General features: G+C 39.3%; 1 protein-coding gene across 6 annotated transcripts in view; it reads right to left on the reverse strand.

The window, feature by feature from the left end:
* Positions 1–24977, reverse strand: part of ATE1 (arginyltransferase 1) — a 72122-nt gene that overhangs the window by 31506 nt on the left and 15639 nt on the right. For 5 of the 6 annotated variants that reach the window (XR_014168641.1, XM_081912761.1, XM_081912760.1 and 2 more), the window contains 3 exons: positions 15140–15172; positions 8438–8619; positions 4693–4792 (listed from right to left, as the gene is read on the reverse strand). Coding sequence is in view for 5 of the 6 variants with exons in the window: in XM_081912761.1 (XP_081768887.1) it covers positions 4693–4792; positions 8438–8619; positions 15140–15172 (315 nt within the window). In the remaining variant the exon portion in view is untranslated. The remainder of the gene's footprint in view (positions 1–4692; positions 4793–8437; positions 8620–15139; positions 15173–24977) is intronic. The other variant, XM_081912764.1, reaches the window with a different exon arrangement.

Consider the following 24977-nt stretch of genomic DNA (forward strand, 5'->3'; position numbering starts at 1 on the left):
GTTCTGATCCCATGTTTGCAATTTGTACAGTAATATAACAACGAAGAGGGTGGAACCAATCATGGGAGTTTTTTCCACCAGATCATCACCTTACTGGGAAGTTTATAATGCAAGATACATTGAAATTACCAGTACAGTGTCATGGTGCATGTATAAATACATAAATGCATAGGGCATGTGTAAATTAAACACACCGGGCGCTTTCAGGTTGGCAGTCTGCCATCTACAGATAGCAAAGATGCTTTTCCTGACTGGTGCTAGACATCCATGCCTCATCCTTATGTGAAAGCCAGCGAGTAATAAAGAAATGACATTAACTGTCAGCCAGTAGCAGCAGTCTTCCAAAGTCCAATCAAAGTAATGGAATGCTTAGCCTTCAGACAATCCTGGCCTGCTCACTTCTATGCACAGTATTAAGTGGAATTGTTTATGAAGGATATTGACAAGCCAGAACATGTGCAGAGGAGGGCAACCAACATGAACAAGGAATGGTTGAGGAAGTTGGGCATGTTTAGTATGGTAAAGAAGAGACTGAGAAGATGTTGGATAACCACCTTCAAATATCTAAAGGGCTGTCACATGGAAGATGGAGCAAGCTTGTTTTTTCCTACTCCAGAGACTAAGACCCGAACCAATGGATTCAAGCTACAAGAAAGGAGATTCTGACTAAACATCAGGAAGGACTTTCTAACAGTAAGAGCTGTTCGACAGTGGAACAACCTTCCATGAGAAGTGATGGACTCTCCTTCCTTGGAGGTTCTTAAGCAGAGGTTGGATGGCCATCTGTCATGGATGCTTTAGCTGAGATTCCTGCATTGCACTAGATGGAAGAGATGAGCCTCAGGATACCTTCCAACTCTACAATTCTTTGGTTCTATGTTCTCCTATTAAATCAAATAGGTCTGTTTATCACCATTATTTTTTATCTCTTTTAGGCAAGTAAAGGTGATGAAGGATAACATAAATCATTGCTGAAAGGGAAGGTTGTATACTAGTTTGTATTTTCCAACTGAATGTATTAGTGAGAGAAAATATAAAGAGCAAAAGGAATGAATCTTAAACAAAAAAATTCATCCCTGGGCCAGGCTTGGAAGAACTGGCTTTGGAGGCCAAAATCTGCTTGCATGTGAGAAAAAGGACTGATGGGTATGAGAGTTATAGGAGTGTTGCTTCTAAGCAGAATACACAGCATAGGGCTATGCAGACAGTTTGACCAGGTATAAGGGAGCTTCCTTATGTATGGAATTAAGCTGAACTTCCTTGGAGTTTGTTACTGAGTTGCATGTTTAACTTCTAGGGTTGAAATCTCTTTTGAGTCATTCAATTCCTTACAAACACTTTACCACCATAAGTGCTCTCTGTAGTTCCAAGGAAGGCCAATTTAGGAAGACTGTATTTCACACTTTCTGCCAAAAGCTGGATCAGCACATCTTTGTAGCATTTATGGAAAGAGTATCACATTTTTAGATGGAAAAGCCAGGTAACCACTAAAAATGCATTTTGTCAGGGCAATATTCTGTCTTGCTCAGCAGATGGAAGCACATTTCGAAACACCACTGCACTTTAGTAACTGGTGAGAAGCTCAATTTAGGCTGGAAGGAAGCTTTCCTAGCCAAACCAATAAAAAAATCTTTACACAGGAATATATAATTTAAAAGAACATGATCAAAGGATATGAAAATTACAAGCCAGGGTGGGGGAAAATACTCTAGACCCAAAGATCAACTGTCATCAGTGATTTTTCCCTCATCAATCTATTAAAGTTTGAGGTTTATCTATTCATATGCAGGGGGCAGGCAGCACATCTGCAGCTTTTCCAAAGTGGCATATGAATCATAAAAGATTTGCAAAAATAATTCTGCCCCCAAGCAGCGATCGTTCTTGAACATGAACCAGCCATCCTTATTTTGAAAGAAGTCACTGGCAAAAGTAGTGCTTCCATTTGTACTTCAAGGCAACTGATTTTCCCAACACATTTAGATGTTAAAGATGCAACCGTAGTTGCAAACTTGATTCACAGATACTATCTGACTGAGGAAGCTATTTTACTTCGTATCAGGAGCCAGTCCTATCATAAAAGGAAGGCAAGATAGGATGCTTCAGCCAGCAAATGTGCAGAAGAGGCAGACGTGGGGCTTAATTGCCTTGCTTGACATGCAAATGAAAAGAGCAAGTGGCAAGATCAGTGCTTTGGGTAGCATGCTGTGTAACAGCAATATATGGACTACTGAACTGGGAGAGGAATTGGCGTTCAACACGATGGTGGCAGAATTATGATGTATACATTTAAATCTGTAAATGCATTTAGAGTTGATGCTTCAGGCAGCAGAATATATTGATGGGGAAGTTATCAAATGCATACTCTCTCTCAAACCAAACAGTCTCTCAGTACAACTTTTGATTCTTAAGCGCAAGTATTCTTGGCAAATCTCCCTTGAAGATTCATATCTTCCCATTCCTTCTAGAATCTAGAGAACAGAGACAGAGAGCATGAGCAGAGGCTAATGAGGTGGCAGAGGCAGGGCTGCACTGCTTACTTGACTTTCCAACACTGCACATTGGTGCTGGTTACTGAAGCAAGGGGTTCAAGCATGGGCACATAAGCAGGAGTGTCAGATGAGTGCTGCTGAGTCCACACTGCATTGATCTCTGCTGCCTCCCCACTTCCCATCCAGTAACCAGCAGCACTGTGCACCATGGAGAAGCCAGTTAAGCAGCCTCAGGTAAAGGCACCATTTTGTATTTTTCAAATTTAGAACCATTCCATGCAGCAAACTGTTTCCAGTGTGTTCCTAAGCAATGGCTAGGTGAACAACATAATTTGAATGCTATTAGATAGCTGATAGTGTGAGTGTGTTTAAAAGGCCTGGTTTCTCTATGTAAATTTGCAACACGCACATTTGTTTTTTTAATGAAGCACCTTGAAAATCTAGGGAATGGCTGCGGTAGGCAGTAAGGTCACCACTAACACGGCAATAGCGAGGGAGTATTCAAGCCTTGCACAGGCTGAAACTGGAATAAACTTTTTACACTGCAAAAGAAAAGGACATTACAAAAGGGGAAGCCTCTGAGACACCTCAGCCCTTTCACACTGGGAACAGCATCTGCCAGCTTGGGAGCCACTTCTTGTGTTCTGGTTTGTTTGTTTGTTGTTTCTACCAAAGCAGCTCTGTTCTCCAAGTGAATTACTCAGGAAGCACCGTTGTCCAGAAAAGGGAAAAAAGCAGCGCTGGAGGCATTACTTCTGGCCCAATAAATACACTTGCCAGAGCAAAATGGAAAGATGCCCCACAAGCCTCTTTATCAGGCTGTAAGAAGCCTCTCATAGCAATTCAGGCCAACAAACCTTCTAGTGGAATTTTGTACATGCAGATTGGCAACACAGCTCAAGATAAGAGATCTTTCCCATGCCAGAGATGATCCTTGGAGGTGCAAAATCAGGGTTTAATGCATGTGATGCATACATTCCTCTTGCGGAGCTGACCCCTCCATGCTTTGCAAAAATATCTTAGTGACCTTGTCTCAAATTCTGTGGCCTGCTTTTCTACTGTATGCTTGATATTCTGTTATATACATAGCTACATACAGATTTCCATATCCATAATGCAGATAGTATGAACATTTGGACTGCAATCCTAAAGAAACATTTACTGGAGAGCAAATTCCACTGAGCACAGTGCACATAAGCATTGTTAGAATGTGAGATTTCCTCCCCACCCCCCCCTTTTTTAATTAAAAAATGGGAACTCAAAGCCACAACCCAAAGAATAAGACATTCCTTTATATGGTGACATATGCCTAGTAATCAAACATAAATATGTATTTGGTATTAATTATTTCCATTTTTCTACTAAACACTGAGGCAATAAGTTAGCTCTATACCTAGTCATCTGATGAACACTGGTATGGTGGTTCATTTACAGTGGTACCTCGGGTTACATACGCTTCAGGTTACAGACGCTTCAGGTTACAGACTCTGCTAACCCAGAAATATTATCTCGGGTTAAGAACTTTGCTTCATGATGAGAACAGAAATTGTGCGGGAGGCCCTATTAGCTAAAGTGGTGCTTCAGGTTAAGAATAGTTTCAGGTTAAGAACGGACCTCTGGAACGAATTAGGTACATAACCCGAGGTACCACTGTATTTCTTTACAGCAAACTAATTAAAGAAACCAAACTGTAAGGAGTTCAACAAAACCCAGAGACATTCTATAGACGTCATATGATTTCAAATCATTAAAAACATACTAAATAAGTTGTTGTTTTTTACCAACCTTGAACAAAATGGCTGGTATCCAAAGAATGACTTTAGGGATGCCCAAGGGTTTTGGCATACCCAGTGGAATTTCTGGTTTACTTTCCTCTGAACAGAAGATCTTTGCCCAAAGTTGCAAGCTGCTTTGAAAGTCCTCTCAGTTTTAAATGTGGTTTGCTAGGTGGCATGGGGGCTACTGTTTGTGAAACCCTAGTCCATAGTCTTCTTGGCATGTAGAACTAGTTGCCCAATTCATTGGATACCAGCCAGTAAATCTTATGCAGATAAAAATATAAAATACTCTAGACACTTGAAAGAAAACTGAACAGAAGCCAGCTCCATTTTGGCCAAGCCAAAGCAGGGAGAAGTCATACAGAACAGTCACATCAAACACCAGACTGAATTCAGACGCAGTAATAAAGTAACTTTAGCCTTACCTTATATCTCATTTTAGGGCATGAATGAATGTAAAACCCCATGTAGTAATAGCATAGGTCAGAGGCCTTTTCATGAAGTTGCCTTGTAAAAGCAATTTCCCTGTAAAAGAAGCAATCATTCTGAATGGATAAAAAGATAATACCAGATAGATGTGTTCACAGATGCAAGGAGCTCTTATAATACAGCAAACATGAAATAAAATGGAATGACCTAAATTTTGGCCTATCTTAAAGGGATGATTACATTTAAGTAAAGAATGGGAATAATAAATGCAGAGACAGTTCCATATAAGAACCCAACAAAACCACAAACTCTTCTACTTAAGAAAGCCAATTTTGCATTTTGTCCTGCCAAGAAGCTAATCTGAAATTCAAATTGCAAGTGATTAAAGGCACCCTTTTAACAGGTTTCCTATTAATATTCATGCACTGATGTTCTATAGAAGTCTGGCCCAGTCATTGTATTCAGCGGGCTAAGACAGTACATGCAGACTTCAGAGAATTTTAAAATCAACAAGTTTCAGGAAGCTTGCAGTGAGTTTGAGTAATTTACATGCAAATATGCAGCAAGTGCTATTTTCCATATTTGGCGAGTGCTGTCTTCTGTGCTCGTCCCATTTATTTATTTGAAAGAAAAATTACAGTATTTTAGCTTTCTTCTTATTCAGTCTTGAGCCAGCAAGAGGCGAGCGATGGTTCTCCAGCTTTACATCACTTGGAGACAGTTGCTTTCATCTAACTTGGGACAACACTCTAAGTGATGTGTGTGAAGAATGCACAACTGCCAATTTCCCCTCATTTTGTTCTAGCCAGCAGTACTCCTACTTGGCCTTCCAGCCTCAGCTTTTGTTTGAAGTGTTTCAACAAAGTAGGTGGCAGATGAGGACTAAAAATGGTCTGCTGCTAATGGTCTGCAATTCCTCTTGCAGATAGTGGCTGAGCCACTGTGGCATCCTAGATTTGTTGGAGGGGGGGCATTCTAACTGCTAAGGAAAAAAAGACAGACAACTAAAATAGAAGTTTAAGTAAGCCTGCCTGAATGATACAAGATATATACAAGGGTAGCCAATGTGCCCATTATTGAGCAAATACGACAACCCACTCATTTTAGGCAAAAAATACCGTATTTTTCGCTCTATAACACACACCCGACCGTAACATGCACATAGTTTTTAGAGGAAAACAAGGGGGGGAAATATTCTAAACGAAACAGTGGATGTATGATTTTTGTGGTTCATGCTGTGGCCACAGACATGTGATCTGACGGTGAGTTTGGGGTAGCCCAATGCAAAAAAAGGATGCTGCTAATAATGCAGGCGAGGGGTTTAAGGTGAGAAGGAACACGCGTGGGGTGGGTGGAGAAGGATGCTGCTAATAATGCAGAAGAGGGGTATAAGAGGAGAAGGCTCCTCTCCTCTCCTGCTTTGCTCCTTTGAAGCAAGCAGGCTCTGATTCTCTCCCACCTCCCCGGCTTAGCGAGCTGAAAAACTTTGCTGCTATTTAGCGAGCTAAGTGGGGAGGAGAGAGGGACAGAGAGCATGGTTGCTTTAAAGGAGCCAACCGGACAGGAGCCACTTAAACTCGTGTAAGCGGCTCCTCTCCTCTCCCGCTTTGCTCCTTTAAAGCAAGCAGGCTCTCTGTCCCTCTCTCCTCCCCACTCAGCAGCTCTTCTCCCACTTTGCTGTTTCAAAGTGAGCCACGGAGGAGGGAAGGAAGGGGAACCATGGATCCTCTGCTCACGACTGCAGCAGATCCCCTCGCCATCCGTAGGCATTCGCTCCATAACACGCACAGACATTTCCCCTTACTTTCTAGGAGGAAAAAAGTGAGTGTTATGGTGCAAAAAATACGGTAATTAAATCCCAAAGAAACATCTACAAAGACCTGAAAAGCACAAAGTCCATAGATTTCGCAGTCATTAATATTTGCCTTAATGACTTCAGGTAGCATTATGCATGTTAACTTATGCGTGAATTTTCATTTTGAGAGTAAAACCATTCAAACAAATTCCTTTATTAATATATATTATCTTTGTCCTTTTGGTTGCTTTTCCAGAACTAGAAGTTACAACATACCACTTCATCATTTATCTAATGCATGGGTAGGCAAACTAAGGCCCAAGGGTCGGATCTGGCCCAATTGCCTTCTAAATCCGGCCCGCGGACGGACCAGGAATCAGCGTGTTTTTACATGAGTAGAATGTGTCCTTTTATTTAAAATGCATCTCTGGGTTATTTGTGGGGCATAGGAATATGTTCATCATTCCCCCCCCCAAAAAAAAAATATAGTCCGCCCCCCCCAAGGTCTGAGGGACAGTGGACTGGCCCCCTACTGAAAAAGTTTGCTGACCCCTGGTCTAATGGATTGGGCTCTTAGACCGTGGGTTTTTCTGAAGGGGCCCACCCATTTAAAGATGTTTAAGCAATATTTTAAAATAGGATTCAAACTAATAATGCCACCAAGCTCAGGAAAGGCTTTTCCAAACATCCCTGAATAAAATTGGTAACAGCCTGCATAGTATCAAGTTCCTCCAAAGCTTCTTAAGGGCTCTTTATTCCTAGCCTTCTGTTAACTTAGGTAACTAGGTACTTCACATTAAGGCATCTACTCCTGGAGGGAGTTCATATTTACTCCAGGTTTAAGAAGCTGGCAACCTGACTCATGAAAACAGACAGAACCTAACCAAATTTACACCAGGGATGGGAAAATCTGTGGACTTCAAGATATTGGTTATCCCACTTTACATCACCCTTGAAGACAGTTCTTTTCATATGAGTTTAAGTAAGCTTGTCTAGGTGTCACCTTACATACTCTATAGCAGGCATGGCCAAACTTGGCCCTCCAGCTGTTTTAGGACTACAATTCCCATCATCCCTGACCACCGGTCCTGTTAGCTAGGGATGATGGGAGTTGTAGTCCCAAAACAGCTGGAGGGCCAAGTTTGGCCATGCCTGATCTATAGGCAAGGGCAGCCAGTGTGTCTGCCAAATGCTGAACTACAGCTTCCTTCACGCTGGCTGAGGCAGTTTGTGTTGCAGTCCAACATAAGCTGAAGAGCCAGGGGTTCCACACTCCTCCTTTACAGTTTATTATATATAGTGAAAGTACTTCAGGCAACTCAAAACGCTGCTAAATCAGCATATTATCAAGGAATAGGAAACTAAAAACATCACTATTGGGAGCACTTCTGTGAGGGGAAAGCATTCCATCTGTAGGCAAGCAAATGTGAAAGTGGGGGACTGACACCACACTGGTCAGTTCCAACTGAAAAAACAAAGAAACAAAGCTACTCTCTGCATTTAAGGGAGTCACTTGTGGGAATGGTCCTTCATGCATGCAAACAAATGCACAACATTATTATGTGAATACAAAACTGAGTGATGATGACCTGGTTTTGGATCTGTGAGAAAGGGAAGCCAAACAGCAACAGAACAGTTGTTTGAAATGGCCCAATACAGCAAAAGCGGTACCACAGAGCTGATCTGGCCACATGTTTCACTTCTTACTTCCATCTTCCAAAGTAGATTAAACACTTTGCTTTAAACACTGAAATCAACCTAATTTAAATACTCAGACCAATTAAATTAGAACCTATGAGGTAAATGTTTTTCTTACTCTAAAAAAAAATTAAAATAAAGCGAAGCAGGCCTTTCATGTAAGACTTTGGTTTTCATTTTCATTCTATGCTTTAAAATGCCAATAGACCTTTAAATGACTACTACATAATTAAAAAATACTTCCTTACCTTAGTGCAGAGTATACGCCTAAAGATAGGGAAGAATAATCAGGATCGTAGTAGAGATACACAGATGACACAGACTTTGGAAGGATGTCAATGACACCCACAGCAATTATCTTTCCATCAAACCAATACTGCTGGTGGAAAGAACCATAGCCACAATCTGGACCATTAGGTAGATTTTCTGCCTAGAGAGGATAGATCAGCATAAATTCAATTGCAAAATTTAATCAGTTTATAAAACCGTAACATTATCTTTAACAATGAGAATCATTTTGAAATTCAAAAAACCAAATGCACTGAGTAATGTAAAACTGAGATAAAAGTAAGACTCTGCTCAGTGAATTAGGCCCTTCACATAACCAAAGCCAAACAAAATGACAGATGGAAATCTGAAAGTTTTAGGTGTAGAAATAAGAGATTTCAAGAGATTTCTATGGAGCTATTTCCAAAACAGTTTACAATATATTCATATGTTATGTTAATATTTATTAACTAACAACCACCAAATCTTGCTTTCGTTGCCTTGCAGGTTTCCTTGTATTGAAGTCTACTGGCCTCAAATGTCATGCCTGGAAATAAGGGGGTTAACGTTTCTTAGCAGAGTTATGAGTGACACTGAAACTGATTAGCCATAAAATGAATAAACAGACAAATGAGTAAATAGAATCCAACAGAACAGATTCTGCTCACTGGTTCTTCATCTTTAAAAGATGTGGATAACTAGCTGCATGTAGAGATATGCTGAAAAGTATACTTTCACAGGATTATGAGGATAAGATCATGCATGTGAAGAAAATTTATACAGGGAGCCAGCCCTAAGTTATAAAAAATCACAAACAAAAGCTTTGTTGGAGAACTATAAACTATATTCAACTGGATTATACTCATTAAATTAGAACTGCTTGAGGTAAGCACTCTGGAGGAAAAATGGGGTATACATGTTTGAAATAAATCAATAAATATTAAGTACACTGGTCCTCTCCTCCTCTTGCAACTTAAGAAACCCTTCTTGTCCAAGACAATAATCTAATTCACCTTCACTCCATCACATCAATCTTTTAGCATTTACGGGAATCTTTTCAACAAAACTGGATTAGAAAGGATTCATTTAATAATTCTGCAGAACAATATGATAAAAACATCCACGGCTGAAATATTTTTAGCTTCTGAGCAACCATGCTTCATTTCTGCTATTTAAAACAGATGCAATGGATATAGGAGTTTTAAAACTAAAACAAACTCACATTTTGATTACTGTTGTTGATATAACACAACTACTATGCATAGTACTTTACAAAAGGGCATTATTAATATATTAATTCAGTTACTTGAGCTGAAGCTAGCCCCTTCAATGAATCCAAAGACATTGGCCACATTTGGATCATCATAGCTCAGCTTAATATGCCAAGATACACACGAGCCTTTTGACCACATAAAAGCCCCTTTGTGGAAAAGCACAATTAAACTAGGTAGTGTCTAATGTACAATACTTTCCAATTTTGTTTGATCCAGAAAACTATGTAGTTATCAGCTTCTGAACAAGCCAGTTTATTAAACCAACTTCAAACCATGGTTTACAATCCTGGCTTTTCTTGAAGGTAGTTTTCTGGTTCATATGAGATGGAAAACTTGATTAATTAAAAACTTCCTGGTTTATTCGTGGCACATGTGAAGGGGCTGTATGCATTGGCAAAAAGGTTGTGTCTATCTCAACTTTATGAGTCAAGAAACAGCCATCCATCCAAAGTCAGCTCAGTAACTACTGAATCTAAAGGTACTGAAATACAAACTATGAACATTATTCTTTATATACCACATATGTGTAATCTGTACTAATAGCCTGAGGATGTAGTAGCACAGATTTGCTTCAGCCTCTATGGTATCAAATGCCAGGATGACATTACTTTGTAATAATTTCCAATGAGATCGACCCAGGAGGTTATTTTCAATTTTTTCCTACAGATAAAAGCTAGTTATAAATTCTACTTGAGTTCCTATTCCATTTTAACCAGACGTTATTTGCCTGTTGTTATCCACTATATTCTGATAGCATACCTTTTTTTGCACCTAACAACCATCTTATGACTTCCTTAGATGTGATTTTAAAATTTATCCTGTACTCAGGATAAATAAATAAAAACTGGGAGTAACAGGAGGGTTGCAGGCAAGCCAAGACCATGGCACGAGACACAACTGAGGCTACGTAGCAGGACTGCTTGGAGTTAAAAGAAGATAAAAGAATCAGCTGATAATATTTGTACAAGTGGATACAGAACTGGAGGAAAGGGAGGAAAGGAAATGCAAAAGTCAGAGAACCAAGCAGGGAGGAAGGTTTATGCACAGTGTTTACAAAACTGGAAACTGGCATTTAAGAGAATCATTTTAAGAGCATATAACTATTCAGTAATGAAATAGCTCCCACTGATGTGCATTTATCTTAACAAAACAAAATCTTTTCAGTAGTTATAGCTGAAAAAGTACTACAAACTTCAAATAACTAAACAAATCTAGTTTATCCACCAAAAAAAATCAATCCATAGGCACAGCTTACTACCATTAGATTAGTTAAGCAACATCAATCACTTCAACAGTGATACTTGTCAATTGCTTCTGCTTAACGAGTTGGTGCTTATAAAGAAGAGCTGAAAATATTTACAGAGTCACTTCCCTGGCAACACAAATAGACTATTCTTTACATATAGACTGCTTTCCAATAACATGTTTATTCTTTTAATAATTTAAAGACTCTACATGAAAAAATCAAACAGATTTTTTTGAAAAACCACTTTGCTACTGCCAAGAGAGTTGTCTCTAAAGAGTTTATTGAGAATTCAAAAGAAAAACAGAACTCAGTCACATAAAGTTTAATTTTTGTTTTGAAATTATTTGTGACATACATGGTAAAGAGGCTTTGCAACGATCACGTGGAGTTTGCTTTTAGTTGGAGAATTTCAAAAATCCCTATAGCCTTGGATATTTAAGACTTTTTATTTGGCTTCTTCTAATTGAAAACATGTGCAAGTGGTGCCAAACAAAATTCAGTTCAAGATTCAAAATATCAATAAAAAGCATTGCAGGGGGGGAAAATCCTTGGCATAAACCTTCCTTTTTTACAGCAAAGTGTACATAAGCACCCATACAGCCATACAAAATAAGGCAAATAATGGAAATCGGTTGCCTTATTTGACGAGGTGATAAAAGCTCTTTCCCCATTAAGTCTAATGATCCCGATTAGCCTTCATAGCCTTCAGGTTGGGAAAATGTAAAACTGGGTGGGGGTGATTAGATTCAGCAGAGAAAAGGAACAAACTCTCCACACATGGCTTCATTCAAACAGCAACATATCAAATTACTGGTGCAATTACTATAACCTGACAATTTCATTACACCCATGTGGTAGTTAACTCTTTAAGACCTACAACAAACAAAGTCCTCTTAGCTGTTATAAATGAAGTAATCTGAAGCCTCGACTCTAAAACCTGTTCTAATTATTCACCAGCCCTGGTTATCTGTTTTAAGAAGCAAAAACAAAGTTGAAAACATTTAGGTGCCTTTGAGGTTTCTTTTAAGGCAAAGGAACTCAAAACACAAAATAGTTATTGAAAATGCAAAGCACATATTCTGCTTTGATAATTTCAAGTTTATATTTTGCAAAGTAGGCTGTAGCGTGTAAGATATGTTCATCCATAGTCATCCAAATCTGCCCAAATATTTTTCTCAAAGTTAGATAAGTTAACATGCATTCTCAGTGAGGTTTGTTACTTGCCACTCAACTGCAGGGGAGCACTAGAGAGAAGCTTAGTGATGATAGGATACACTATATATCCTAGCAGAATACTAGGGTGAAGCATCTCTAGCATGCTGGGGTGGGATGGATGTGTAAAGACCCTACAAACAAATTCTGCCTCACCAAAAATGCCATTAGTCAAGCATATAATACAAACCTGTTTTTCTAATGTCATGTATAAACTGAGCCTCATGGGGGCTCTATGTGTTCTCATACTGATCTGCCTTAAAAAACTGCCCACCCTGTAAGGTATCCAACAGCAGTCTGTGCTAATATTTTGCATCAGTGAGTAAGGATTAGCCACCCACTCAAGAATGGTGGGGGGGGGGAGAGAATCTGCAAAGTATCCTATCAATTCTGATGGGGGTTTCAAATTCTCATGTTATGGCTAATTAAGGAGATCAGACAAGCTAAATCTGATCAAGAAGCCAAACACTGTTTCAAGACGGAAAGCAAGTAGGGAGTCAAGAAAGGAATGCATTTCAGAAGCCCCACATGCACGGGATAGGATATTTTAAAAGGTATCAATTTGCAATTCCAAGTGGATACTTGAAAAACAAAAGGGAAATTATGCTTGCTGCATTTAAATCTTTTAGTTATTAAGCTTAAAAAATCAATTATGTGCAGTTCATAATTTTAAAGAAACATGTGTCAGAAAAATACATCAATCAATTTCTTTAGTGAATATCCATTAATCAGATTTTGGGTTGTTCAATGTATATGCAAATTTATTTAGTTGCCTAACACAAAGTTGCCTTACACAGGGCAGACTCTAGGCAACTCGCAATCAACATACAAAATTATTAAAAACTTCAGGCATTTAAAATTTAACCAAACCAAAATGGGCACTTAAATGCAAATTGTATTCATTCAGTCAGTCAGTCTGTAATCCCAGGGCAGTATACAAAATCAAGAACATAATTTATGGAGTATAATAATAAAAGCATAATACAGATCATAATAACAGACAGCGTAATAATAAAATAATCATAACAACAGCCCCCCCCCCCGCTACATAACAGGCCATAGATTTAATTGCTGAAGGCTTGGGTAAAGATGAATGTTTTTGCCTGGCACCTAAAGACAGGTAAGGATGGTGCCTGGTAAGCCCCTCTGGGGAGAGCACAGATGGGGAGCTACAACAGAAAAGACCTATTCCCGTGTTGTCATCTTCCAAACCTCTCGGGAACATGGAGAAGGACCTCAGGTGACAAGTGCAGGGTCAGTTCATATGGGGAGAGGTAGCATTTGAAGTCCTGAGCCATGTAAGCTTTTATAGGTCAGTGCCAGCATTTTGAAATGGACCCAGAAACTAATTGGCAGCCAGTGCCATTGAGCCAAGATCAGCGTTATAAGCTGAACTTGTATTGTGCTGGTGAGCAAGCTAGCCATCAAATTTGGCACCAGCTGAAGTTTCTGACCAAATTGCGGGAGGCAGTGGAAGACAGGAGTGCCTGGTGTGCTCTGGTCCATGGGGTCACAAAGAGTCGGACACAACTAAACGACTAAACAACAACAACAAGTTTCTGAACCATCTTCAGGGGCAGCCCCACATATAGCACACTGCAATAATCCAACTTAGTGGTTACCAGAGCATAGGCCACAGAAACTGGGCTATCCCTTTCCATATAGGGGCACAGCTGGACCACCAGCCAAAGAAGGCATTCTGGACTACCAAGGCCACCTGACAGTAATGGATCCAGGAACACCCCCAAGCCATGTACCTGCTCCTCTATATTGTTTAACATTCAAACTGGGCTAACATATGCCCTACATTGGGGTGGTGAGATCTCAGGGGCTGAATGCAGGCCTTCCATGTCTCTCTATTTAGCCCTCAGAACTCTCCCCAGGCCCTCTCCAACTTAATTCACAAGGGAATGAAACTTGTGGGCTGAAAAAGGATCCGCACCCCTGCCCTACATCCACCCCACTGCCAAAACATCAGACTCAGCAACTGAAAACTGGCTAGCATTGGCTCTAATTCAGGGGTTTAAACGTATGTGTTCCTCACTGTGTGATGGAAAGAGGAGTAGGCCATTTTGAAATGGGGATCCTGTTCCCTGTGTGAATTTGAATCCTGACTGCTAACCACACGGGGAGCCTACATGCAGACAGCAGGCTTCCTGCTTTAGAACATCTGCCCCAAATGTGGGCAGTGGCTGGAATGGAAGGAAGCAAACACAGCCATGCTCTTTCCCTCACACGAAGGGGGAGGTACATGTATGAGTGTCCGGACATGGATCCAGTCATTATTCAACTGGTATACCAACAAAAAAATCCAGTAAATGGAAGCAATCAATAACTTGGTATAAAATATGGATTTCAATATACACATACCAGGATTCAGCAAGATTGAAAAGGTTTTTTAGGTGTCACAGTGAAGACTCACCCATGGCCTTATTTATTAGCTTGCATAGGTTAAACTTTACAACAAAATTCACTTTGATGGACAAGTCCCCATGGTCATTTGGAAAAAACAACAACCAAAAAACAAAGTTTGTATTCCACCTTGTCTCCAAGAATTCCAAGGTTCTTCCCCTATTTTATCACCACAACAACTTTGTAAGGTAGGTAAGGAGGTAAGAATGAGAGAAACTGACTGATCACCTAATGAGCTTCATGACAGAATGGTGATCTGAACCACTAATGAAATATTATCTTCATTCAAGAACCATACGTTAGTCCTCTATAGTATTCAGTTAAGAAATCTTGTGCAAACTCACTTAGCATTTTTAAGAGACTCAAAGTATTCAACAAGTCACAATAAAATCAAATAGATGCAGATTATCCAATTTACTGGAACTGAGGAAATGTTATGTTTTGCATTATAAATGGAATGGTAGACACCAGGCAGAGGAGGTGAACTATAAATCTGTATTAAAAATGTAAATATTTTGAGTTAAAACATGATTTCTTACCTCAAGTGGAGATTCACAGAGGAACCTTGTGAACTGCATTTGGGATGTTTATCCGGAGTCCAGGGCACCAAGGATACATGTCCAGTATGCAACAACATACATAAACATAACAAAGGGAAAAACAAATAAATCAGAAGGTTTTAAACATAGATGTATTGCTAACTATTACGTTAGGAATTCAACTTGTACTTAACTAGCAGCCTCATACGCAGTGTTGCTGTGAATTGCTAATAAACCCCAAAAAACTCAATGCAATTTTGAAATCAGTAGTTAAAATTACTGCATCCCCCCCAATGTGCAGTTCTCTATTTTAATTCAAAGTAGTGCCCAACTGCATCCAAACAGACAAAGATCTGTTCTCAGATGCATAATTTGGTTATGATATCTTAAGTGGTGTCCAAATCTATAGTGAACTGACAAACAGGTTTCCAAAATATATAGTAGAAGCCTGACTAAGGTATATTCAATGGGTTACAGTAATTTACAGATGAGTTCAAGTTGCCTCTTCTATAAACCACAACAACATTTAGAAATAAGAAGGGCAATAATTGCTTTGTGAAAATCCCCCATGGTATGAATACAATAGTAGCTTTCTTAAGTTAAATGCTTGGAAATTTATTTGGGTGGCTTTGGTGTTTGAAAACTGCCGCATCCTTAACTATTTTACAATGAACTAGGCCCTCATTTGAAGTTACTGATTAAAGTTAACAAATTATTCAGAGAAAAGTTGGTTGGCAAGACTACGAACAACATTAAGCTAGGGACTGGAATATTTGAACCACTAGATATTTAAAATTGCAGGATTGTCTAATGAAACAGCTGTGGCAACTAGGAATCAAGGTAGCAATTAGATCTCGTACATACATCAAGTGATCCAAGATTCTCAGCTATGGCCTAATAATGTTGAAAATTCGTTTCCTCATCACATTATCCTGAGTGGGGCAGGAATCTTTCAACCCACTGATGTTTTGCTCTGGCTCAGTCAGTCAAACTTTGCATGGCAGAGTTGGACCCCCCCCCCTTCACACAAATGGTCTGCTGTAGGAGGACAGGCACTTCACACTTCCACCTCAAAAAGAGGGAAGAAATCATACTAAAAGCACCTTCCCACATGAAAGCCTTGCTCACCTGACATTCTCTATGTGTGAGGACAAGCAAACTACCACCCAACCAATAGAACATCACCTCCTCACCCCTGCACTCCTCAAAATCTGCTCTAGAAGGTTGAGGGGACCTCACTGGAACATATTTGCGAGTGTGCAGGGGGGAGGGGAGGAAGATGAAGTTCTATTGCATTAGCAAAAGCAAAAGTTCACTTGCACATTACTGGATTCCACCGACATATGCATTGTGAAGGCAAGGCAGGTGCAGTTGGCCAGCACCAAAGGCTAGTAAGCAATCTGAACCAGGGCTCAGTGAATGGATTTCCATTTCTGCTTGGGTTCATTCTCATTTGCCACGTGCAAGTGTCAGGTCCTACTGAGGAGTGACCTTCTCCACACATACAAGGCACGCATGGAGTCGTCGGACCACTCCTAATGTTCAACACCTTGCTGCCCCTGCTTCCCCGCAAAACAGCAAAAAAATGAGGCTCCTATGTGTGTACAACTGCAAAGGTTGTGGAATCAGGACTGGCAAGGTGATTATCATGGGGAGTAGGACTAGTGGAAGTCTTCCCCAAGCATCTCCAAAATGGTCAAGTGGCAGGGTACCCTTTTCCAAAGGATCTAGTGCATCTGTGAAGAATGTCTGAATATGGCGTCTAAGGTGACTGCTGCATGGAAGCATCCAATACATTAATTTCAGCAGCACAGTTTGTGACACAGTAACATCTGGTTGGCCACTGAGTGACTAGAATGCTGGACTAGATATGCCCTTGGTCTGATCCAGCAGAATGGTTCTTATAGTCCATTTGTACAGAACGTGACATTCAAGAAGAAAGACATAATGTATTGCTGACAACCACTTGAAAGCTCTTTTTAAAAATGAGAAAAGCCTGGAGCTTTCAGTTTATACTGGAGGAACCACAAATAACTCTGAGCACACCTGCAAAAGAGCAGCACACAAAGATGGGAGCTGAATGACATTTTGAGCAACGATTCAAAAGAAAGAGCAATATACAATTTGTAAGAGGGTCCAGTATCTGAACATCACTTGGAAAAGTCCTGCTTTACAAGACTTTAATTTGATTTCACACCTACAGCAAATTTAGACAAAGAGGTTGGTTTTAAAACATTGAGCCTCCCCGCTACCGTTTAGCAAGCATCCTTATATATTAGTGCCTTATAAATCATTCAACACATACTAATGATGGCAGACATTTATTTTGCTTGTTAACAAGAGTGTGGGTGGGGACTAGGAACATCATAGGGAATAAAGCGTACGGGTTGGTTAACACTTTCACACACACACAAATACACATGTTCTTCCATGCAACCTTTCCTCTCAGGATTCTCCCACCCTCCCGTCAGTTTGGATAAAGGGGAAAAAATCAAGCAGTAGGGGGGACGGGAACCATTTGTGTGTCTCCCCCCACCCCCGCCATCAATTCTCCTCTACAAACATTTCACAGCTCCATGCTGATATTACAAGGAAAACATGGTTTTGATATTCTTACCCTACCCTTTTTGCCTTGTAATGGATAGTACTAATCTCATTCTATGGGACCACCATCAACATTCAGAAATCTTCAGAAAATTGAAATGTTGAAAAATAGTATTTGTATACACTAAGCCATTCATACCACAAGATAACCCAAAGAATGTCTGCTTGTGCTAAAACCCCAAACCAAAAATATATTTTCCTCCTGCGTCTACTACACACTATGGGTTGGATCCAGACTGTGTAATACTTAAGAGGAGATCCAATGAAATCTTTGGGACTCTTGTCATCCCAAAGTCAATTCATATAAATGGGTCTACATCTGGTATGACTAGGTTGGGATCCAACCTTAGAGCCTGGTTTAAACAATATGCTGCCCAAAAGTTTGGGTCTCTTGAACTGATTGATTTATATGCAAATAAAGGTGTTTTTGGTAAATCGCTTTGAGTTTTGTTTCTACAGTCAAGCGGTATATAAATTTTACAAAATTAAAAAATGATAAACCTTGTTTATTGCTCACTATCAGTTGCTACTGAAGAGTTTGCATTTCTTGAAACCATTGAGTAAAGCAGGCATTAAGAACATAATAGCCATAAATTGCTAGGGTAGCATATGCCTTTATGCCAATATTAAAAATGTATTTATATAGCAATGTTTTTATTCTATGTGCTCTGGTCCATAAATGCTTATGTCACAATTTGTTAACATGCCACCAGATGCTGTTTTAACTTGTCCATAAAACTTGTGCCAACTGGAAAGCCATGAAGTACAGTTGACTATTTCATTTAAAAAAAGCAATATGGTTAAATACACCACCACCATGCAATTTAGATTCAAATGAATCAAGAACTAAAAATAAGGGTAATATGGATTCCTTCCCTAGCACTATCTAATTTTGGTTTTGGTATTGTTCTTGCTTTAGTATGCCTGAAGCTGAAGGCAAGATCTAATTAACCTCCAAATGGATGGTAAATATTTAGACAAGCCCTTTGACAATCAAAAAGGAGACTTCCATAAGCCTAAGCCCTTGTCAAAGACAAGGGAACAGTGTGGAGTCTATTGTTAGGCCTTTCGGAGTCATTCACAACCAAGGTGTTCAAAAGACTGGGTAATCTGGAGCTTTAGGATTGAGGCATGGGAAAATTGTTGGTTTCATTATTCTAATTATACCTCTGAATTTGAGAGTTATAATGTAGTTTCCAAAGATCTATTCATATTTGAGAAAGAGGCTGATTGCTAAGCATCTGCATTACTTTGCTTTTATGCAGACCTCAGTAATTCCTTAATTAAAAGATCTGGCACCAGAGGAAGACATATTTGACATTGGAAAGACTTTCAAGAATTGGAATTCTAGCTTTTTGTTGGTCAGCAAATGCCAAAACATTTTCTAAATATTTGCTGACTTTCCAGAGATTGTTCTGCAACATTTTACTTCAAATACCTAAAGTTAACTTAGAATACATGAATGTCATGAGTTGTAGCCATTGCTGGGCAGTCCACAGAAGAGCAAAAACATTTAGCACCTTTGATTGGACCAAACTCCCATCTATCAGAACAGGAGTAGGGAAACACTTTCGGTCGCGTTCTCTTCTGAGCAACCAGTCAGATTTGGGTACATGATGTATGCCACTTATGGCAAATGAAGCCATTTCAGAATGGGGCAAAAATTCCTATTCAAGGAGCATCACTTTCTCTGAGACCTAGCTGAATCACACACTGTGCTCTAGTGTATCAATAAGTAAGCAAAAGAAGTGAAGATGCAGATTTCTTCCAAATATTTATATTTCAAGCTGGAAAGGGATTGTGGGCAAAGGCAAAATATTGTTTTTTAAACAGATCAGCTACTAGCCACAATGGTTATGCTCTACCTCCACTGTCACAGGCAGTATGCCTCTGAATACCAGTTGATAGGAATCACAAATGCTGCACTCAAGTCCTGCTTGCAGGCTGCCCATCTGGCTGGCCACTGTGAGAACAGGAGACTAGATCATGGATAGGCAAACTAAGGCAAACGAAGGCCCGGAGGCCGGATCCGGCCCAATATACTTCTAATTCTGGCCTGCGGACATTCCGGGAATCAGTGTGTTTTTACAGGAGTAGAATGTGTGCTTTTATTGAAAATGCATCTCTGGGTTATTTGTGGGGCATAGGAATTTCGCACACACACCCATACAGTCCGGCCCCCCAAGGTCTGAGGGACAGTGGACCACCCCCTGATGAAAAAGTTTGCTGACCCCCTGGACTAGATGATCCTTGGGCCTGATCCAGTATGAACTGTAGCACATCATGTATTGAACCACCTGTTAGTCATACATGATCAGACCTACTGAGGTTAATGGAGATGACTAACATAATAATAATAATAATAATAATAATAATAATAATAATAATAATAATTTATTTATATCCCGCCCTCCCCAGCCGAAGCCGGGCTCAGAGCGGCTAACAACAGTAAAATGATAAAACATTCTAAAATCATTTCATTATAAAATTAATTCAAAACAGATTAATGGCAACCATTGGGCTAGAGTTCTGTGATGATTGCCAAAGGAGGGAGTCAGGCTGTGCTCTGGCCAAAGGCCTGGTGGAACAGCTCTGTCTTGCAGGCCCTGCGGAAAGATGTCAAGTCCCACAGGGCCCTAGTCTCTTGTGACAGAGCGTTCCACCAGATCAGAGCCACAGCCGAAAAAGCCCTGGCTCTGGTTCAGGCCAGCCTAACCTCTCTGTGGCCTGGGTCCTCCAAGATGTTTTTGTCTGAAGACCGTAAGTTCCTCTGTGGGGCATACCAGGAGAGGCGGTCCCGTAGGTACGAGGGCATTCATTCATATGGGTGTACTTCGAGCATAACTTGTTTAGATACAAACCCATGTTCTTTACCTTCCATGTGCTTCAGCCTCCATATTGTCATTTTGGGGAGGCACTGCAGCTCTCCCCCCCTCCAGTAACATTATTGCATGCAGCTTTTTAGACAGTGAATATTTTGTAGGTCTTTAAATAAATTTTCTTCCAAAACAAATATTTTACTAAGCCTAAGGTAAGAAGGTAGTCCAGCTTTGCAGTGGAAACTGAGCAACACACTGTTTCTTTCCTATAAACTTGTCATTATAAAATATGCCAAATGTAGTGGAGTAGAATGCTTGCTTCAGTAAGGCTAAACAGCAATAAAATTGTTAACTATGGCTATTTGAGAGAACTACTGTCAGACTTATGATCATGTATGGAAATGTTTTCTAACTGGTGTAATTGCCGCTTGGTTTGTTTTGGTTACCCTGCAGATGTAAACCGTTTCTTCAGAATACCATAAAGGGACTTAATTGCCAAACACGAGTTTTAACAAAAAGAGCATTATGGAAACTGCGTACGGCAGCCTCAAAATAGCAACCCTGTTATCAAAGGCAGTAACAGAACATGGAAATATATTTTTTAAGTTTAAACTTCTTAATCAGATATAAACTTGTTAGTACTAGTAGTGGCATAACTTTAGTCCTGAGAATCTGACATTAAAGACTTCTAAGAAAAATAGCACCAAAGTACTATATAATAAAGGAAGTGTAATCCATGTGCACACACTTGGTATTCCTGATACTGTGTTAAGGAAGAAGAGACACAAAAATAGTTAAGTAATTGTAATGGAATTGCAGCTAGCAGTTGAACATTAAAATTTAAAAAATTACAGAGACCTCTTTATCAGGTAAAAGGAAGATGCTTAAGTAAACAAAGTGCTTACTTCTCGATAAATTTGAGTTACCTGACATAATAAAGGCAGATTTTAAGATGCAGACCATCCAATCTGCTGTATGTGTATGTTAATTTAAATTCCAGCACTTTTTATTTAGCCCCCTGAATTTTAATTCCAAGGCACAAGCCATGGCAAGTTTCCACTGAAGGGTTGCTGTTTCCTACTGAAAAAGAAATGGGGAGTATGCAGATGAGAAAAGACGCTGGTGTTGTCTTCCTCAGGAAAACCCTGCACATATCGTTTTGCTTGACGGCTACACTTTATAAGATCCACAGACAGCTTGTGTGTTGCAACATTATGACTTGAAGACACGCTGTGCTAGTGGTGCAAGCTGCTGTCAATATAAACACTATCAAATTTGAAAAGCAAATTAAAACGTTATTTTTAATAGGCGAGGGTCTGTTAGTACCAATGCAGATCAACCATTCAGAGGGCTTCAGCATTTGCTATGGAGCAATATACCCTTTCTGCTATGAAACCAGTTTCAGAGATAGACATTTGTAGGGAGCAGAAGACTATTTAAAATCTCTTTCAACTTAAAAAGCACCAAACACCATGCAGTTACACTGATGTCCTTGCAACAGTGGGTGGTAATTCAGAGGAATTTCCATTCCATTAAGGCACCACAGCAAGGACCAACAGCCTGTTTAACTGTCAGGAACTCTGTATGTTGTCAGAATCGTTTTTCATAAGAGAGTGGGCAATATAAAACTGCATGTTCATACCCACTCAACTTTCAAACTCTAGTTCCTAGATCAATGAAAGGAAAAAATAAAGGTTGTGACTTAATATAAAAATCATTAAAACATGTATGCATTGTGTAAGAAAGTAAGGAAGGTGTTTTGGATGCCTGACAGAACAGCTGCTGCAAAACTCCAGAAGATAAACACAAATGTGATCTGGTTTGTCACACACACTCTACAAATTGTACACATGAGCTCCTAAATCCATTCCCACAAAAGGTCTGCAGAATTCATGAAAGTCTCTGAGCAATGTCTCTAAAACATACTATTACTTATGCATTAAACTGACCCTGCCTTCATGAGATTTATGCATTTAACTTAGGTATATTATATCAATTCCCTCAGATAACTACATTTAGATGCTTGAAGAAGTTTTGGTCCAGGTTTCTGGGTTTCAGAGTCTCAGAGCAACCAGTGTTTATATTCTTCTTTCTAAAAGTCCACCCATTTGCTAGAAGTTTATTTAAAACCAATTTCTTTTCATACTGCTTCAAAGCTCCTGCATTGTGTGCTCCTGTCATACATCCTACATATCAAAACCTCATATGATCATAGTCATAGAATTGTAAATAATGCAGAAATCTTTTACCCAAAATGGGGTTCAAACCCATGACCCTGAGATCAAGAGTCTTATGCTATACTAACTGAGCTATTGCTAGGTAGGTTGCACCCCTTGAAATACCATAAGTAGAGTCTGTTGGATGGTCTAATCTTCATTTAGTTGCTTGCAATCAGTTCTGTTATTCAGTGCCTTTTGCCATTTGTGCCTCTACATTTGTTTATTTTTATGGTGCAATTCCTTTATTATAACTGTTTGCAATGAAGTACATTTTCATGGGGTACTTTGCAAAAGGAAGACTGCACAGGATTGCAGCCTCAACATTTAATTATTGCTATGTGCATGCAAAATACAAGACTGCTTTGTATCTCATTTTCTACAGGTAGATATTTAGCTCAATATGCCTTATTTGATGTTTTTTGGAGGGGGAACAGAATATGGCATACAAAATATTACAAAGTGGTACCCTGTTTGCAAGGATCTTTCCATTTTAGGAAATAAGCACCAAGACTGATTCTTAATTGTTTAATTTGATCTATATGGAAACTAAATGCTGGGGGGAAATGAAAAGATAAAGCCTCTTTCCTAATAAGTCCAAGAGTTAGCAACTTCTGCCAAGTAAGGCAAATGTGGAAGTTCAAATATCAACTAAAAGTGGCTGGAGATCTCAGGCTACATGCTCAGCCACTGAATAATCCATTCCCTGCAATAGAAAGGTGTCCAGAAATGTGTGTTAACAATCAACACAATTGTTTACTTCAACATCAGATGAAAATGTTAAAACGTTTACACTTGGAGTCAGTTACAGCTATATCCTAGTCTAGATACTGAAATATTATGTGCAAACTTGTTTCCTAAGATTCAGTAGTCCTTTTCCAAGGGCTAACCTGTAATACTATGAAGGCAATAAATTAAGGGTGCAAGCCTTGGTATCTACTTTCCTAGGAAGAAATGCTGCTGAACACAGTGTGACTTTTTTCAAACCCTGACAGATATGCTCTATTCGTCAGGCAGGCTTTTGGGGAAACAATTTAACAGCATATTAAAAATGAAAATGAATGTTAACTGTTTATGAACCTATCACTAGCCAGAGAACTTCTTATTTAATAAAAATAATTCTCATGGCATATTTTCTAATCTGGCACTTGATATTAACAAGTATCCAAGATGTTGATCTACATGAATTGCAGTTCCTAATGTATTTGTGAACCAAACCTAGATAACTTACACATATGTAATGTTAACAACATGTTTATATCTCATCATTTTAACAGCAAACAGTCTTTTTTAAAAGTAAGTTTTAAAAAGGAACTGAAGACACCTACATGTCTAGTTTTGCTCACAGAAAGTGGCTTTATAAATACTGTATGTTTTTCCTACCCAGGGATGGGGGAGAGGGAGGGTTCACCTTATAAACTATTAAACTTAAGGCTAACCCAAAGTCAATTGGGAAGGCGATTTACCATTGTGTAACAGTTCTTTTGAAGTTGTTATGACATTCTACAACCCAAATAAACATAATATCATTTCAAAATAAGCTATTTAGAAGAAGGCGGTGCATATTTAATTTGAAAAAAATAGATGCCTAAATCATATTTTCCAAGGTAATAGCCATTTTATAAAGCAGGATGAAGATAGCCTCAGCAGTTTTTCTTTCTAAAATGTTGCATAATTATTTGTTTTCATGCACTTGTTGCTCCAGCTCTTCAGCCAGTGAGGCTCCGAGATCAGCTTACGTTGCATATTAAAAGAAATCAGAATTACAATAAAAACAATCATAAAATAAGACAATAAACAGAAAAGCAGATTAAAAATCCAGCATTACAACAAAGATATATATATATGAGAAAAGTGAGCAAATAAAATAGCTTTATATGAAGGAACTCCATATATCCAGCAGGCACCATTTAAAATTGACTCACTCAGTAAGTCTACAATCACACCTAATTCATACAGGTTTTACTGAAACCAAGATTTCCTTTGATCTCAGTCCAAACTGAACACGAAAACTGTGGTGTCCTACTGGTGTAGGAAGAGAAGGGGGGAGGTTTGATTTTATCAGCAAAAGTGCTCCGTGGGCAAGGGGTTACACTGATTACATATGCCTGGCTTAGTCCATCCCCGCAGCTTCTTATTAATATGCCAGGATCAAAACTCACATTTTGATCCTGGCTTGATTCAACAAATCCAATCCTG

The sequence above is a fragment of the Podarcis melisellensis genome, assembly GCF_964234715.1.
Source record: "Podarcis melisellensis genome assembly, chromosome: 5".
In the NCBI taxonomy this organism is placed as follows: domain Eukaryota; kingdom Metazoa; phylum Chordata; class Lepidosauria; order Squamata; family Lacertidae; genus Podarcis; species Podarcis melisellensis.